Source organism: Halichondria panicea, chromosome 3 (assembly GCF_963675165.1).
Source record: "Halichondria panicea chromosome 3, odHalPani1.1, whole genome shotgun sequence".
Taxonomy (NCBI): domain Eukaryota; kingdom Metazoa; phylum Porifera; class Demospongiae; order Suberitida; family Halichondriidae; genus Halichondria; species Halichondria panicea.
In genome coordinates this window covers 6,696,619-6,714,421 of record NC_087379.1, presented here as the reverse complement: position 1 = coordinate 6,714,421, position 17,803 = coordinate 6,696,619, and the positions used below count along the sequence as shown (strand labels likewise).

The 17,803-nt window shown below is 42.4% G+C and overlaps 3 protein-coding genes across 4 annotated transcripts in view; all 3 read left to right on the top strand.

Annotated features, from left to right (window-relative positions):
* Nucleotides 1-17,803, top strand: part of LOC135333934 (uncharacterized) — a 31,091-nt gene that overhangs the window by 5,528 nt on the left and 7,760 nt on the right. The window contains exons 9-13 of the mRNA XM_064528957.1: nt 7,077-7,800; nt 7,848-8,012; nt 17,090-17,410; nt 17,480-17,676; nt 17,729-17,786. Coding sequence (XP_064385027.1) covers nt 7,077-7,800; nt 7,848-8,012; nt 17,090-17,410; nt 17,480-17,676; nt 17,729-17,786 — 1,465 coding nt within the window. The remainder of the gene's footprint in view (nt 1-7,076; nt 7,801-7,847; nt 8,013-17,089; nt 17,411-17,479; nt 17,677-17,728; nt 17,787-17,803) is intronic.
* On the top strand, nt 60-6,480 carry LOC135333944 (sushi, von Willebrand factor type A, EGF and pentraxin domain-containing protein 1-like). The gene is made up of 10 exons (XM_064528968.1): nt 60-189; nt 297-568; nt 622-824; nt 882-939; nt 997-1,152; nt 1,847-2,023; nt 2,084-2,254; nt 4,657-5,204; nt 5,481-5,653; nt 5,902-6,480. Exons 2-8 carry the CDS (start codon nt 376-378, stop codon nt 4,938-4,940), a joined length of 1,242 nt encoding a protein of 413 aa, XP_064385038.1. The 5' UTR covers nt 60-189; nt 297-375; the 3' UTR covers nt 4,941-5,204; nt 5,481-5,653; nt 5,902-6,480.
* On the top strand, nt 10,987-13,511 carry LOC135333943 (ephrin type-B receptor 3-like). Of its 2 annotated transcripts, XR_010394139.1 has the most exons (8): nt 10,987-11,938; nt 11,993-12,142; nt 12,193-12,354; nt 12,406-12,726; nt 12,784-12,986; nt 13,188-13,261; nt 13,312-13,371; nt 13,433-13,511. XR_010394139.1 is itself a non-coding variant. In XM_064528967.1 (7 exons), the coding sequence occupies exons 1-7, from the start codon at nt 11,572-11,574 to the stop codon at nt 13,313-13,315; spliced, it is 1,248 nt and encodes a 415-aa protein (XP_064385037.1). In that variant the 5' UTR covers nt 10,987-11,571; the 3' UTR covers nt 13,316-13,371. The 2 variants fall into 2 exon arrangements, 1 of the variants encoding a protein (XP_064385037.1); XM_064528967.1 differs by lacking the exon at nt 13,433-13,511 and having other exon boundaries at nt 13,188-13,228.

Here is a 17,803-nt window from a genome sequence, read left to right as displayed (position 1 = left end):
TTATAATTGTTTATATTTTTGCAGTTTGCCCTGCTGGAACGTTTCGCTCTCTGACTGATGACCAAGGAGCTTGTCTCAATTGCCCAATGAATACATTAACGGATATGGATGGTGCTGCAATTTGCAGCTGTCTAAATGGATTCTTTAGAGATGAGCAAACTAACGAAGGCCCGGAAGTAGATTGTATACGTAAGTTGAACCTAAAAAATTTAATTCCTACATTTCATCACTTGTCAATATATAGCTCCCCCTAGCCCTGTAAGAAACCTCCATACAACCACCATCACTTCCACTAGTGTTAGCCTCTCATGGACCAGACCTGAAGTCACTGGAAGAGATGACTTCCACTACTCCATTGAGTACATTGATCCTGACATGCTTCGGTTGTTCATACTCAGCAATGGAAACTATGTCAATTCTGCACTCACAGTCTCCTACACAGTCCCTAACCTGCGTCCCAACACACCATACACCATACGAGTGACCACTCACAATGGAGTCAGCGACCAAGACAATGAGAATGAAGCTCTGAGGATAGCTTATCGGTTCATCAAAACGATGGAGAAAGGTAGGAAATTTAGAACATGAAACAACATCAGTTTTAACTGAATCACTCTGTAGTTCCAAGTGTCCCACGAGATGTCCAAATACTCTCAGGAGTTGTTGTGTGGGGACCCCCAGCTGAGCCTAATGGAGTTATCACTGGCTACCAGTTGAGGTTTTCTGGTTCCTTCACTCGTACTATCAACAAGTTGCCATCTGAGAGCCATCACGTTGTTACTGAAGACAATATCAATCTTGGCAGTAACACCATTCAAGTTTTAGTAAGCAATTCAATACTATTATTATAGTTATACGTATTTATTCTTCAATTATTTCAGGTACGAGCAAGTACATCTGCTGGCTCTGGACCGTACAGTAGTCCGATACAGTACACAGGTGAGTCTGATTGAGTGCATGCACATGCATACTTCATTTCAGTTTTTCCAATTCCAGGAAAGTCTTGTCCTGAACCTCCAACTTGCCCCCCTACAATGCCCCCTACAATTCCCCCCACAACCTGTCCTCCAGGTACCCCCTGTCCTAAGGTTACATACCCTACTGCACTCCCAGGGACAGTCCTACTGTTGCCATCATTGAACTGTTTCACAGGTTAGTTACAATCAAATATGCATTTGTTGTTGTCCTCTCTATAATTATATATCATATTACTAGAATCTTTGCAAGTGAAAAACTCGTTTACGAATGAAAGCAATGCGGGTGCTGATGCCTCAGTGGAGGTGTTAAAGCTACATAGCATAAAGCTATAAGTTTATCAAAGAGGCAGTTCAAAAAGGCCTCCCATGCAGACAGCTAGAGCTGCCAGCTAGGAACAGTGGTGAACTTTTCAGTAGATTAAGTGAATAGCTTCCTGAGTGTCGAGTTAAATTAAGCTTTAACACAGATTCTCAAATCCAATTAGTTACTCAAACAGGGCGGGGCGCCCTGTTCTTTAATGTGTAGGTGAAACACTGTAGCAGTCTACATACACACACAAACACATGCAGTATACCTCGCTTGCGCGTGCACACTGAGGCATAATAAGCCAAACCAGCAGAACATTAAATTGACCCTTTGCGATCGCGTTCTCTAGCAAGGATCGTGTGTCATAGGTTTTGCGTTGTTGTGATTTGATCAACACTCGCAAAGTTTGCATAATCAATTATATTTGATGCTCGGAAAACATTTTAGTGATATACGGTATATAATTATATAGTGATAGAGTGTAGTGGAGACTCATCTTGGAGTGTTGTTTGAGTCAGCTCTTGTGTTGTTAGATATGCTTTTAATTTGTCCATTGCTGCAGTACTGGTTCGGGAGTGTCCTAGTCTGACTAGTCCCACAAATGGAAGGGTGCTTGTGTCTTCAAGATCTTCCTATGGGATTGCTACTTATACCTGTAACACTGGCTACACTCTGAGTGGGTCCTCTACACGTACCTGTCAGACCAATGGATTGTGGAGTGAAACTGCACCAACATGCGGTGAGTTCTATCAATCAAAATCGATTGCCATGTATATGCACCTACAACGACCATATGCAGTACTATGCCCTGAACTATCTCAACCATCGGATGGAACTGTGACTATAACTTCAGGTGCCCCTGGGGGCAGAGCCATATACACATGTAACACTGGCAATAATCTGATTGGCTCCTCTACACGTTTTTGTCTAATATCTGGAATATGGAGTGGAAATGCACCAACTTGTCAAGGTGGTTGTGATGTTGGCATGCATGCATGCATGGCTTCTATTATTATTAACCCGAGACGCACCGCGGCGCCACGGGTTATAGTAGTCGGTCAGTCTGTCTGTCCGTGTATTCTGAGTCTACTCAACTGGATGCGATAGCACTGTGTTTATACCATGCATGGATAGCCTCAACCCTCAACACAATAAGATAGTATAGTTATAAATTTGGCAGATTTTGATTAAAGCTTCGATGTCGATTCTAAAATAAGCATGCTATAATTATGTACCAACATGTGGGCGTGTCTGATGAAATAACGTAATATCAGACACTACGAATTAATGAAGAGGCAGAGCCACAAGTTTAAGGTGATTTGGTAGCTAAAAGTCTCCCTTACAACATGCCACAAAACAAAAAAACTACATGTTAGTGGTTTTGTAACTGCTGCTGTCATGCGTAGGATAGAGATGTAGCTTTTGTGATAATATTTTATGTTGTAGGGGACTTATAGCGTTTATTTCGTCTGATTAATCAATTTATCTGACACAACCACATTTTGTAATTATCGGTCGGGGGGAAAATCTGCATGTTTTGCCCATTCGTTCTCATCCGGCAACTGTCTAATTATACGTTCTGTCTGATAATCGATACTTTACTGTAGTAGATCTAGTAGCAAATTTTATATTTAGACAGGGGAGTCTCATCAACAATATTTGCTGGTCTTCCGGAAGGAATTACAGACAGTAACAGTTTTTTTAACTGGCCTTTCTTGATTATTGAGAAGCTATTAACTAGAGCACTGAAATGCAAACCCTTGGCGTTTATAGGTTATATAGTGAGTCTACAGCCTCGAGTCAAAGCCGCGTGTACATCTAGGCCAACGTGCAGGTTTGAGCTTTTGCTTTTGCTCGTTTTTATTTAGACTATTATTTTTGGAGGTTTTGTGGCTAGGCCTATTGTCGGGTGAAAAATATCAGCTTGTTTCGCACATCCGTTCTCATTCGGCAGCTGTCTGATTATACGTTCTGTCTGATAATTGATACTTTACTCTACTACAATCACGTATACTATACAGGCTAATAAATTATTTCTGCATTAATTTTGTTATTCTAAAATAAGTAACAGCTCAACTACATCTTTCTCCCATATACTAGCCTCCTTCACTGGCCTCCCCTGAAGAGAAAGCCTGCTACTGACTGCTTGCGCATGCGCAAATTATTTAATATTTTTCCCGTATAATTTCCTTGTATTTATTATGAGAAAAATAATATCTGTGATAAAGTATTGAAAGTCATTCACAGAGCTAGAGCTATAGCTATAGCTAGAGACAGTCTGATAGAGTCAGTCACGGTAGCAGTAGTAGTTAGTATTGGATGGGCGTGGCCTGTCCATAGGCTATTTGTCAGCTTTTACTTCGTTCAGACGATTGTCATCCACACTGTTGCTGGCTGTGAGTCTTTTGTTAACATGGCAGGCTAAAGGTAACTATTAGAATGCTATCAGATGGGCTAGAAACCTTCAATCGAACTTTCTATCTACTTCCTTCAATCCACTTCCGTTCATTGTTTCATCACTGTTTTACTGACCATAAACGTTGTTATCCGGATCCGCCAGATACCGGCGGATGGTTAGCGCATGCGCAAGCAGTCGATACCATGCGGCCTAGGATCGAGGCTACCCATATACCAGCACCACAATGCTCCACTCTCCTCCCTCTTCTCAATGGAAGAGTGTCTGCTAGCGCTTAGCGGAGGTACAGCTACCTACACCTGTTTTACTGGCTACACTGTGAGTGGCTCTTCAAGGCGAACCTGTCAGACCAATGGAGCGTGGAGTGAAACTGCATCAACATGTGGTGAGACTATGCAAGTATAATTATGATGTATTCCTAATCAACGACTCTCCGATCCTGCTAATGGAAGAGTGTCCGGCTCTTCAGGGGTTGTTGGGTCGAGGGCCACCTACACCTGCAACTCAGGCTACACTCTGGCACGTCAATTCATTCTCCCTATATAAATGAATATGGACTGTGTAATCTCCAAATTGAACTGCGTTCAATACATGATCTAATCTCGCTTTCGATTTTTTTTGCCAGACATAGTCATGCTTCCTGGAAGACGTCACGCTCCTTTGTACGTCTTTAGCTGAGTGTGTAGCAGGAAGGAGCACATTATGCTTTTCTAACTCCCCAAAATTCTATTCCCAAATTCTCGAGACAGTTGCCCAAAATTATACCCAAAATTCCACAGTTTAAGAGCACATACATGCATACAATTGGATAACGTACACTGTAGGTTCCCTTAAAGCAGTTATCAAACGTGATGTTTAAAATCCACTCCGATCTTTATCTTCATTTTAGAGACTAGACATTTTGCCATTGCTTCTCACTCCTCCTTGAAAACCAATGGATTCCATTTTGGCATTAGAGACTCTGCCGGAGAATTGTGGCAATATTAACGGAATGTACACACCTTGTAAGGAAGGACAAGATGGACTGGTCAACTATCCTGAGCTTGTTCGTCCTCCCAACGGCTCTCCACCAAACGAGGGCATGGCTTGCTGTGCTCCCAACTCTCACCCCACCACCTCTCTCACCTTCAGAGTTCACAGTGCCACTGATGGAACTACTGGTGATGAAGGATGTGAGCGCAACGTAAGGTGTGAGTGTGATGCTGGGTACAGACTGAATGCAGCTGGAACAGGATGTTAAGGTTGCACAAACTACTTTTAACATTTAGGTTGTGAAGCTGGTATATGAGCCGAGGGTGATCCACAAGACTCTTGCTTGCCTACATACATACATACAGGCGTATCATGTGACAAGCTTTCAGTACCGGAGAATGGAGCTATAGTACATGAATGATGGTTCCTTTGTCCTGTACATGTGCAACAATGCCTGGCTACTCACTATCTGGCTCTAACTTCAGAGAGTGTAGACCTAATGGACGCTGGGCAGGGAGAGAGCCGACCTGCAGTGAGTGGAACTGTTTCATGCATTCAATCTAACCGTGCATGTGGTTGGTTATACATCAGTGTGACTAAACCATAATCTCACTCCATCAATGATTATACTTTCGAGTCTACGAGCCTAATTTTTTCATTTCATTTTAGCGTAGCTACATCCAAGTTCAAAATCTTGTTGGTGTTTTTCTGCTGAAATAGCCCTAGCTGTTTTGGAACTAAGTGGCCATAACTCCAGCATTATTAGCTTACTTACATTTACCTGTTGTGCAATGTTTTATACTTACAGTTAAGGATTGTGAATCATTCGAGGATGGCTTTGAGAATGGTAAGATGGAGGTGACTGGAGTGACGCTGGGCTCACTGGCAGTGTTTGAGTGTGATGCACCCTACGAGCTGGTCGGCAGAACACAGAGACAGTGTATCAGTGGACTGGGCAACAACCGATTCATTCGTTCATTCGTGAGTTAATTAGTACATCAACTATAATATTAACAGAGTCAATACAGCTAACATACACCTCTCGTTTGTATACCAATCTACCACAGGACTTTATAACTGCATGACTACTATTTGAGCATCAAACACTTATCAGTTATGCACCTACTGTATCTTGTCTTGTATGCATTTGATCATTATAACATTTAACTTATGTAATGGGTCATTTCAGTGTTGTGCATTTATCGTTTAATCTCCCTCCCCTCCTGCAGCCCCTGCGTGTGACAATGAAGGTGAAGTGTTCAGTACGTGTGCCTCGGCTTGTCCATCCACCTGCAAAGACCCCGCCCCATTCTGCATAGCCCTCTCTGTCTCTCTGGATGCTCCTGCATGTCCTCTGGGAAATGTCTTAGACGAGACACGATCGAAATGCATCAACCCTGACCAATGTTCATCCCCCACTCACCTTTGAACCAAATGGCTCTAGTGTACAACTGAGTGATATCGGTGAAGACGATAATGGATTAATATTTCGGGCTGATTGTTGCCAAGCAAGGAGGATTGGAATTCCAATCAGTTGAAAATTTGTGTGCGAGAGCCACAGGAGATGAGATATATCGAAACAGAGGAGATAAAGTTATTCGATTGAATCGTCAGCCTTACTCTAGTAGCTCTATACTGGGAAAGCAGCTCTGCCAGGACTCTATCGTTGTGATATACCCAGCTCAGAGACGGAAACTGAGTAACTGACAAAGTGTGTGTTAATATTGTATTGTGAAACTGAACTGAATAGATTAGTGTAAGTAATTTTGCCTAGCTTGTTTATCTACATGTCTCATTATATATTTTTATCACCTCAATGGTGAATTTGTATAACCATTGTTTTCATTATAGATTTCTTGGTAAACATCTACTTAGGGACAGTCCCATTGTCACATGGCTTTATAATATTTATACCAGGGCCAGTAAATGATCCCTGTATCTATAGCTAAATCTCTCTTCCTATTTTTATTAGTAGGTGTGATCATAGTGATACAGATCTAGCTAAATCTAACTGGCATATTTTTTGCATTGTAGCTGAGCTAAATAAGAGTAATGAATTTGTGGATTCTTGCTGTTTCTGCTGCTCTGGTGGTGCAAGTGTCTGCACTGGTTCCAACATGTCAACCACCAGATCCCCATGGTTACTGCATTAGCCAGGGTGTTGACAATTGTGCACCAGAAGATCGCTTGGTCACCTCACCAACTGACCAATGTCGAACCAGCTTCCGATTTTCAACTGATCACAACCTTCCTCCGGAGTGGGAGCTGATGTTTGACTCTTTTGACTACGAGAGCTTGGTGGGGCCAGTGTTCCTCAGCAGAGAGTTTGACAATGATGGAGATGTATCGGTGAGACAAAATGTAACTATATTTATGTAATTAAGTATGCTTTCCTTCATTGCAGGCAGTGGCTGATCAGTGGGAGGATCGAGGTGGTATCTGTCAGCGTGGTTTGTTTGTGTGTGCCCATACACTGGGACCTCAAGACAACTGGGTGTTCTCCCCTCACATCAAATACCCCTCAGGAAGTACTACCCTTGGTGGGGGTCTGCCAACAGAGATCTACTTCAATGTCTCCTTCAGATTCACTCGGTGTAATGGTGCCTGTGTGAATAACTTTGCAGATCTATACAGATATGACACAAACAGCATTGCCTCAGAGAGTGTCCGAACAGACAGAAACAATTACCTCTCCACTCCGTTGTTTAGAACAGGAACAGAGATGACAACATCTCGATTGGATCAGACAGGTCATAGGTCAACTGTATTAGATACTAGAACTCTTACCATTCCTTCTTCCTCCTCCTCGAGAACCAATGGATTCCATTTTGGCATCAGAGACTCTGGAAATTGTGGCCAAATTAACCGAATCTACTTCTACTACACACCTTGTAAGGAACGACAAGATGGACTGGTCAACTATCCTGAGCTTGTTCGTGCCCCCAGCGGCTCTCTACCAAACGAGGGCATGGCTTGCTGTGCTCCCAACTCTCACCCCACCACCTCTCTCACCTTCAGAGCTCACAGTGCCACTGATGGAACTACTGGTGATGAAGGATGTGAGCGCAACGTAAGGTGTGAGTGTGATGCTGGGTACAGACTGAATGCAGCTGGAACAGGATGCCAAGGTATTCTATTGAGTAATTGTTTTCATGCATGCAATTTTCCACAATAGAATGCCCTTCTGGAACCTATCGCTCTCTGACTGATGACCAAGGCACTTGTCTAGATTGTCCAATGAACACAGCAATGGGTGTGGAGGGTGCTGCAATTTGCAGCTGTCTAAATGAATTCTTTAGAGATGAGCAAACTAATGAAGGACCTGAAGTGACTTGTACAAGTGAGTTGAACCTACAGAGATTTAGAGTATCAACATGTTATCATTCGTTAATACAGCTCCCCCTGGCCCAGTAAGAAACCTCCGTACAACCACCATCACTTTCACTAGTGTTAGCCTCTCATGGACCAGACCTGAGGTCACTGGAAGAGATGACTTCTACTACTCCATTGAGTACAGTGATCCTAACACTGGGTTGTTCATACTCAGCAATGGAAACTATGTCAATTCTGCACTCACAGTCTCCTACACAGTCCCTAACCTGCGTCCCAACACACCATACACCATACGAGTGACCACTCACAATGGAGTCAGCAACCAAGATACTAAGAATGAAGCTCTGAGGAGAATGGATCTTCCAACCAGAACAGGGGAGGGAGGTAAGTAATTGAAACGTATATACTTACTAGTTGGAAAACTTTATCTATGTGCACAAGTACTAGTTAATGCATGGTTGCGAGTGCTCTATGGATATTATTGGCCAAACTTTCGCCTCGAGCTACATGATGCTTCGAGAACTTCCGCGAGGCAAATAATATCCATAGAGCACGAGCGTAAAACAGTGCATCAACTGGTTTGTAGTTTTTAGCTTCTTGCAGCTACCAATATATATAGCTATCGGCTCTAGTATAGAGCTAACTAGAATCAACCTTCTACAAAACGATTTTACTATTCCTGATTCTGGAGAGACTGCATTGGCCTCAATGTACTAGTAAGCAAAACTAGCCTTTACTCGAGAATAAAATCCTTTGTTAGCAAGATAGTATTGCTATAGAAGCTTATAGAATCACTTAGCTGTACTCGCATTGCAACCATGGAGCAGTTGTATAGCTATTCTAATTTTATGGCTTAAAAATCAGTTATTTTGACAACCGTGCTCTAACTACCCTAGCCTGCTCTAACTACCAAGTTGTTCCAAAGAGCAAAATGCTAACCACAGAATAATAGAGCACGGTCTGTGGTTACTGCATGCAGTTGTAGATCCTAGTCTATGGCATTTGTTAGCATAGTTTTTCCTTTGATCTTTGTAAAAAAAAACTACATCATCATTACATATGCTTTCAACATGACTTTGCAGTTCCAAGTGTCCCACGAGATGTCCAAGTATTCTCAGGAGTTGTTGTGTGGGGACCCCCAGCTGAGCCTAATGGAGTTATTACTGGCTACCAGTTGAGGTTTTCTGGATTCTTCACTCATACTGTCAACAAGTTTTCATCTGAGAGCTATCACGTTGTTACTGACGATAATATCAGAAATCTTGGCAGTAATATTCAAGTTTCAGTAAGCACGAGAATTCTATATGTCTTTCTAGCGCAGAATTAATTTTCAGGTACGAGCAAGGACATCTGCTGGCCCTGGACCATACAGTAGTCTGATACAGTACACAGGTGAGTCTGAATAATTATAGTGCACACATTGCATTCTATACTTTCCAATTCCAGGGAACTCTTGCATTACCTGTCCTCCTGAGATCTCATGCCCTATGTGCCCCCCTACACTCCCTCCACCCACATGCCCTATGTGCCCCCCTATACTACCTCCACCCACATGCCCTATGTGCCCCCCTACACTCCCTCCACCCACATGCCCTATGTGCCCCCCTACACTACCTCCACCCACGTGCCCTACAACGGAACTGTCCACTCCTTGTCCACTCACAACGTGCCCTCCACCTCCAACAACATGTCCCCCAGAGCAAGGTGAGGAATATCACATTGTGCTTGTATAGCATACTTTTACAGGTGACGTGTATTTCATGTTGCGTGGACAAAATTACACTAATGGAGACATTGTGATGATTACTGATATTGAAGAAGGAGATAACGCTCTGTTGTGTGTGACTGCCAACACTGAGTGCTGCCGCGGTGGCGATGGAGAGTTCTTTTATCCTGATGGTACAGCTGTCGGCTTCTCCAGCATAAATTCAATATACAGGAACAGTGGAGAGCAGTTAATTCGTCTCAACAGAAGGAACGGTGTCACCTCTCCACTGGGTAGATACAGATGTGCCATCCCTGATGCAAGTGGAGTGACAAGAGTGTTTACGTCAATATTGTAGCAGGTATGAGAGTCCATACTTTTCATTTGGTGACCTAGTTACCCTCCACACTGTACATACAGGTGAAGTACCACCACCTCCAGTAACCTGCCCTGTGCTTTCCAATCCGGCTAATGGCGGAGTACGAGTGTTATCTCTTTCAATAGCTATAGGAAGTCTTGCCTCCTACACTTGTAACCCTGGCTACACTCTGAGTGGCTCTTCAAGAAGAACCTGTTTGCCTAATGGGCAGTGGAGTGGAAATGCACCTACTTGCCAACGAGGTATGTTTATATTGCTTATTGTGGTATTCTATCTTCCCAATCATTAATTAAAATTAATATTGTTATTTTTCTGTTGTAGATGCCATTGGGTTCATGCTAAGAGGAGAAACCTTCGCTAACGGCAGTAGTATCTCCCTCGAAGATATCGGTGAAACTGATGAAGCTCTCATTTTCCGAACAGAAATTAAAGATTGCTGCAAGGTGCAAAAGATCGGACAATGTTACGACCCCAACGGTGTCCAATTAAGTATTAGAGCATTCAATAATGAATTGTACCGCAACCGTGATGTTCAACTAGTTCGACTCAATAAGAATAAGATATTCACTGGTGAAGCTGCAATCCCTGGACTGTACTGTTGTACTGTGCCCAACAACGATGGTAACCTTCACCGAATATGTGCAAACATCATAGCTTGAACCACCCACCTCCCCCTCGTATAGTAATATCGCACAATTGTTTAATTTACGTTTGCGTAGCTACCATCCATTGACTTTTCCCCTTTGAAAATTACTGTATTGTGAAACTGGACTAAAGTACGTGTTATTTCAACAGTGCATGTTTCTGATCTTGATTGTAACTGCATGTTTTTGATTGAATTTGTAACCACATAATCCTACATGTTCAGGGGACAGTCCCATTGCCACACATACCTGGTGGTAGAGCACAATAACAAGCTAGCTAGTGTGATGATGAGGTTCATGTGTCTGCAATGCTTCAATGCCAGCTACAGCCTGGAGGGGAGTGTCCATGTCTACTGCTTTGGGTTTCAATGCGCACCAGATGAGTTCAACACCATGCATATCTCGATCTAGTGTGTCTGATGAGAGAGTAATTTTGTTTGATCCCAATGCTTACTTGAACCTTCTGGAGGGCCCAACTCGGTATGGGTAACAGGGGCGTAAGCAATTAATAAGCCGAGACATAGATAACGATCAGGTTGAGATATGTTTATTTAGATTAGGCCTTCAATGGCTATTTTTAAACAAATATCGTCTTTATTCAGTGGCATCAGCAAGGAGAGTGCTGTCGGAATCTGTTGCTGACCTGCAGCTTTGGCACTGGAGTGAATAATTGGGTATTTTCTCCAAATATCCTCTAGGAATTAAGTGTTACAATTAGTGAAACTGAAATATATAGCATTATATATGCAATTTTTCATGGTTCTCCTACCGTGTACAAGTACGACACAAACGGTGTTGTCTCGATGTCTGATCGCCAAAATACATTAATTATAATCAGATGTTGTTTGGCTCAAGTTCTCGGGTAGGGAGGGTCTTTTGTTTCTACTGGCAAGAAAGGTTTTACATTGGAATCAAAGATGGAGGTATACTTGTGGTCAGATTAAGAGAATCTTGTTATTACACACCTTGTAAGGAACGACAAGATGGACTGGTCAACTATCCTGAGCTTGTTCGTCCCCTCAGCAGCTCTCTACCAAACGAGGGCATGGCTTGCTGTGCTCCCAACTCTCACCCCACCACCTCTCTCACCTTCAGAGCTCACAGTGCCACTGATGGAACTACTGGTGATGAAGAATGTGAGCGCAACATAAGGTGTGAGTGTGATGCTGGGTACAGACTGAATGCAGCTGGAACAGGATGTCAAGGTAAGCCTTGTTCGTATTTGTAATTCTAATTTCATAATACACTTTCAAATTCAGTTTGTCCTGCTGGTACCTACCGCTCTCTTTTAGATCCTCCACGAGTGTGTATAACATGTCCAACAAATACTGTATCAAATGTTGTGGGAGCATCGATTTGTAGATGTTTAGGTGGTTACTACAGAAGAGCATCTCAAGTCTACTGTCAGGGTAAGTATAAATTATAATGTACGTCATTGCGCAAACATGTATCTATCCAGCTTGCCCAGTTGATACTTATCGCTCTGGGTCAGACTCACAAGAGACACGGTGTATTAGTTGTCCCTCAAACACTGTGAGATTTGCAGTGGCTGCATTAGTATGTCGGTGTTTGGCTGGCTTCTTCCGAGGTGTCACTGAGACAAACTTTCAATCTTGCACAAGTTAGCATTTTTGTATGTCTCTGAGCAACAATACAATTATATTACACACAGCTCCCCCTGACCCAGTAAGAAACCTCCGTACAACCACCATCACTTCCACTAGTGTTAGCCTCTCATGGACCAGACCTGAGGTCACCGGAAGAGATGACTTCTACTACTCCATTGAGTACAGTGATCCTAACACTGGGTCGTTCATACTCAGCAATGGAAACTATGTCAATTCTACACTCACAGTCTCCTACACAGTCCCTAACCTGCGTCCCAACACACCATACACTATACGAGTGACCACTCACAATGAAGTCAGCGACCAAGACACTGAGAATGAAGCTCTGAGGATAGCTTATCTATTCATCAAAATGAGGGAAGGAAGTAAGAAATTTAGTTCAATGAAACGTTGCAGCCTTTATTAACGAAATGACTTTGCAGTCCCAAGTGTCCCACGAGATGTTCAAGTGTTCTCAGGAGTTGTTGTGTGGGGACCCCCAGCTGAGCCTAATGGAGTTATTTCTGGCTACGAGTTGAGATTTTCTGGATCCTTTACTCGCACTGTCAACAAGTTGCCATCTGAGAGCTATCACGTTGTTACTGGCGATAATATCAGGAATCTCGGCAGTAATATTCAAGTTTCAGTAAGCAATCGTTAATTTGATCCTGTGTACGTATATACCGTATAGCAGGTTACTTTCCAATTTTATTGATTTTGAAAATTATAATTTCAATACATGTAGGGTCTACGTCAATGTTCTGAGCTGTAAGAGTATTTAGAATACGAACTTGGTGGTTCATAAAAAATTTGCACCATTGACACTATACGGTATATATTCTTGCAGTGTTCGTTATTTGCTTCAGGTACAAGCAAAGACATCTGCTGGTGGGCAGTATAGTAGTCTGATACAGTACACTAGTGGGCTTATAATCTAAAGGCAATAATACAGAGTACGCTTATAATTCCAGGTGACTCCACCACCTGCCCTTCATGTCCAGTTATCACTTGCCCTCCACCTACCACAGAAGGTTAGAAACAACTCTTGTGTAGAGATGAATATTTATTTTAATAATAATTATATGACCACAGGTGATGTGTATTTCATGTTGCGTGGGAGGAATTACTAATGGAGACACTGCATGTGATGATCACTGATATTGGAGAGGGAGATAACGCTCTGTTGTGTATAACTGACAACACTGATCATGAGTGCTGCCACCCACCTGACGATGGAGAGTTCTTCTATCCTGATGGTACAGCTGTCAGCTTCTCCATATCAAACTCCTTATACAGGAACAGAGGAGAGGAGTTTATTAGTCTAAACAGAAGGAACAGTGCCACCTCTCCACTGGGTAGATACAGATGTGACATCCCTGATGCAAGTTGAGTGACAAGAAGTGTTTTCATTAACATTGGTAATTGAGATTTGTTATAAGTCAAAGAAAAGATTATCTCCTATATATCTTTATGCAGCTTCTCAAAGCCATAGCTGCAGCTTGTCCCTGACTTTATCACATCCTATAAACTGGTTGGTATAATTATTGTATTTTGCTACGTATACCATTGTGACACCTGGTACTTAATACTACTTATTACTCTTCTCTATATATATATACACATTGACAATTGCATTAGTGGTATTATATAACTGGACTGCTCACTATGGTAACCGTACCGTAACTGTACCATGCATGTACTTTATCCCAGTATAAACATACATGTTAATGTAATGGGTCCAAATTGGATATGGACCCATTGTATAATCATAGATTGAAGAGAAAGCGATTGGCAACGGAGTGCACTTCTGGTGCCATCCATGTTTCCCCCCGAGGCTTACTTCTAACGTGGGAGTCTAAACATGAATAATTCATGAGAACTGTTTTTGCCATCTGTAAAAAAGTCTACAAGTAGTTCTGCTGCTAAATATCATGCAACTTCACCTCATTTGCGTGGCCATTTAGGACATAGCATACTATACTTAGTAACACAACCTTAGCTATATCGTAGGTGCTATAGGAACACATAAAAAAGCCTCTGACAGAGGCTCTGTGTACCTCTAGCTACTTCACGAAGATTAAGATTATATTTTATCCAAATGATACCTACCATCAGGGGGCATATGTAAGTGTTGGAGGGGTCTTTGAGAAGTATGCATTAGACACAATAAGTTTCCCGGGTTTTCGCAGGAGTTTTAGCTAGGGCAAAACACAAATGGTTTCAGGCCCATCTGTGTATACTCAATGTAAAAGCATCACGTGAACTGCCTCCGTTGCCAATCCTTTTCTCTTCAATCTATGGTATAATCATCTATCAAACCTCCTAATAATACAATTTCTTGCCTGCACTTCCTTAATGACCTAGTAAACCCCCACAACGCTTAACGGTATATAGTTTCACTGAATTCCAGCTCACAATATAAACTTCCATTTCCTGTGTTGCTAAATAATAGCACTTTCATGGACTTCTGTATCAGTCTATATGTGGGTGAATGTTGTGGGTCTATTGGACCAAACCAATTAAGGTACTACACAGGTGAATATTATATAGCTTTCAAGTAAGATGGTGGGTAAACTTTTGACTCCCCTGCACACACACATACACACACTGAAACCTCCATGTAAGGACTTCAGAAGCTTGTGAAATGCTCATTGGTAAGACCTTTAGTTGTGCAAACATCAACACATCAACGAGAGCTTAAAATCACTTCTTGTACAGTACATTTTGTGGGAGGATTGTTTACTTAGTATTGTAGTGGAGTTTGCAAAATCTTTGCAACACCAAGAGTTAAGCACTGTGGTTCCTTATATGGGAAATGCTCATACCCTTGGCCTAAAACAGACCACAGTGTGTATACATATGAACGTGTAATGCTCTACGCTTTTACTGGTGCGTTGCAAAGATTCTGCAAACTCCAGTTGCATGCTGTGTACAAGTGTCAAATTATTATAATTATTAGCTCCTGATATAGTACGTGTGTACGTATATACATATTGCATGTGTGTATGAGAACATGCACCTCCTCTGGCACTAGCTTTTGCTATAGATTATGTGCAAAGAAAATAGCTAGTAGGAAATGTTGTGCATATTAGTTTATTCTCTATTGTTTTCAGAGATTATTTCTAAAACTGTGAGCAATTATACATTTACCCTTTGTGGTGAATATAATGATGTCCACCGTTCTAAATGACGGGATTAGGTTATTGTAATGAATCACTCACCACCTACGACCACCATTACAAAGTGTTGTGTTCCAACTGTTAACTGGTTTTGAATTCATCTGCTATCAAACCTACACCCACACAGGAAGCTGAGTTAATATAAGAAGCCATCCACCTCATTCATTTAACCACAAGTACTAACAAAATATTGTGCATTTGTATCCATATCGGAGGAGGATGAATTTATGGATTCTTGCTATTTCTGCTGCTCTGGTGCAAGTGTCTGCACTGGTTCCAACATGTCAACCACCAGATCCCTATGGTTACTGCATTAGCCAGGGTGTTGACAACTGTGCACCAGAGGATCGCTTGGTCACCTCGTCCACTGACCAATGTCGAACCAGTTTCCGATTTATGAGGGATCACATCTTTCCCTCGGAGTGGGAGCTGATGTTTGACTCTTATGACTACGAGAGCTTGGTGGGGCCAGTGTTCCTCAGCAGAGAGTTTGACAATGATGGAGATGTGTCGGTGAGACAAGTATCTAGCAATATTTTATTGTATCCTTTCCTTCATTGCAGGCTGATCAGTGGGAGGATCGAGGTGGTATCTGTCAGCGCGGTTTGAGAGTGTGTGCCCATACACTGGGAGCTCAAGACAACTGGTTGTTCTCCCCTCACATCAAATACCCCCCAGGAAGTACTACTCTTGGAGGGGGTCTACCAACAGAGATCTACTTTAACGTCTCCTTCAGATTCACTCAGTGTAACAGTCCCTGTATGAATAACTTTGCTGATCTATACAGATATGACACAAACAACATTGCCTCAGAGAGTGTCCGAACAGACAGAAACAATTACCTCACTTCGTTGTTTGGAACAGGAACAGAGATGACAACATCTCAATTGGATCAGACAGGTCACAGAGGGACTGTTTCAGATACTAAAACTCTTACCATTGCTTCTCCCTCCTCCTCGAGAACCAATGGATTCCATTTTGGCGTCAGAGACTCTGGAAACTGTGGCCAAATTAATCGAATCTACTTCTATTACACACCTTGTAAGGAACGACAAGTTGGACTGGTCAACTATCCTGAGCTTGTTCGTGCCCCCAGCGTCTCTCCACCAAACGAGGGCATGGCTTGCTGTGCTCCCAACTCTCACCCCACCACCTCTCTCACCTTCAGAGCTCACAGTGCCACTGATGGAACTACTGGTGATGAAGAAGGATGTGAGCGCAACGTAAGGTGTGAGTGTGATGCTGGGTACAGACTGAATGCAGCTGGAACAGGATGTCAAGGTAATAACAGGTCTTAGCTTATTTGAGTTTATATATAATTTATGTTTCCTTTAACTTTTTGCAGTTTGCCCTGATGGAACCTATCGCTCTCTGACTGATGACCAAGGAGCTTGTCTCAGTTGTCCAATGAACACAGCAATGGATGTGGAGGGTGCTGCAATTTGCAGCTGTCTAAATGAGTTCTATAGAGATGAGCAACCTAACGAAGGCCCTGGAGTAACATGTACACGTAAGTTGAAACAATACAGATTCGGAATACCTATAATTATATTATCACTTGTCAATATAGCTCCCCCTGGCCCAGTAAGAAACCTCCGTACAACCACCATCACTTCCACTAGTGTTAGCCTCTCATGGACCAGACCTGAGGTCACCGGAAGAGATGACTTCTACTACTCCATTGAGTACAGTGATCCTAACACTGGGTCGTTCATACTCAGCAATGGAAACTATGTCAATTCTACACTCACAGTCTCCTACACAGTCCCTAACCTGCGTCCCAACACACCATACACCATACGAGTGACCACTCACAATGGAGTCAGTGACCAAGACACTGAGAATGAAGCTCTGAGGAGAATGGATCTTCCAACCGGAACAGGGGAGGGGGGTAAGAGAAACTTTATTTTCTAGCAGCTTATCATTACATGCTTATTACAATAACTGACTGACTTTGCAGTTCCAAGTGTCCCACGAGATGTCCAAGTGTTCTCAGGAGTTGTTGTGTGGGGACCCCCAGCTGAGCCTAATGGAGTTATCACTGGCTACCAGTTGAGGTTTTCTGGATCTTTTAATCGAACTGTCAACAAGCTTCCATTTGAGAGCTTTCACATTGTTACTGAATATAATATTAGAAATCTCAGCAGTAATGTTCAAGTAAAAATTATATTATACGTAGATGTACTTGCAGTTTAATTATTTATTTCAGGTACGAGCAAGTACATCTGCTGGCTATGGACCGTATAGTAATTCAACACTGTACACAGGTAAGTTCCACAGTAAC

Bases quoted from the DNA above. Each gene is read 5' to 3' on its own strand.
- LOC135333944 (XM_064528968.1), top strand. From the start codon at position 376: ATGCTTCGGTTGTTCATACTCAGCAATGGAAACTATGTCAATTCTGCA. The intron at 825-881 runs GTAAGCAATTCA...CAATTATTTCAG, and splicing joins GTAACACCATTCAAGTTTTA to GTACGAGCAAGTACATCTGC. The intron at 1,153-1,846 runs GTTAGTTACAAT...CCATTGCTGCAG, and splicing joins ATCATTGAACTGTTTCACAG to TACTGGTTCGGGAGTGTCCT.
- LOC135333943 (XM_064528967.1), top strand. From the start codon at position 11,572: ATGTTGTTTGGCTCAAGTTCTCGGGTAGGGAGGGTCTTTTGTTTCTAC. The intron at 12,355-12,405 runs GTTAGCATTTTT...TATTACACACAG, and splicing joins AAACTTTCAATCTTGCACAA to CTCCCCCTGACCCAGTAAGA. The intron at 12,987-13,187 runs GTAAGCAATCGT...ATATTCTTGCAG, and splicing joins GCAGTAATATTCAAGTTTCA to TGTTCGTTATTTGCTTCAGG.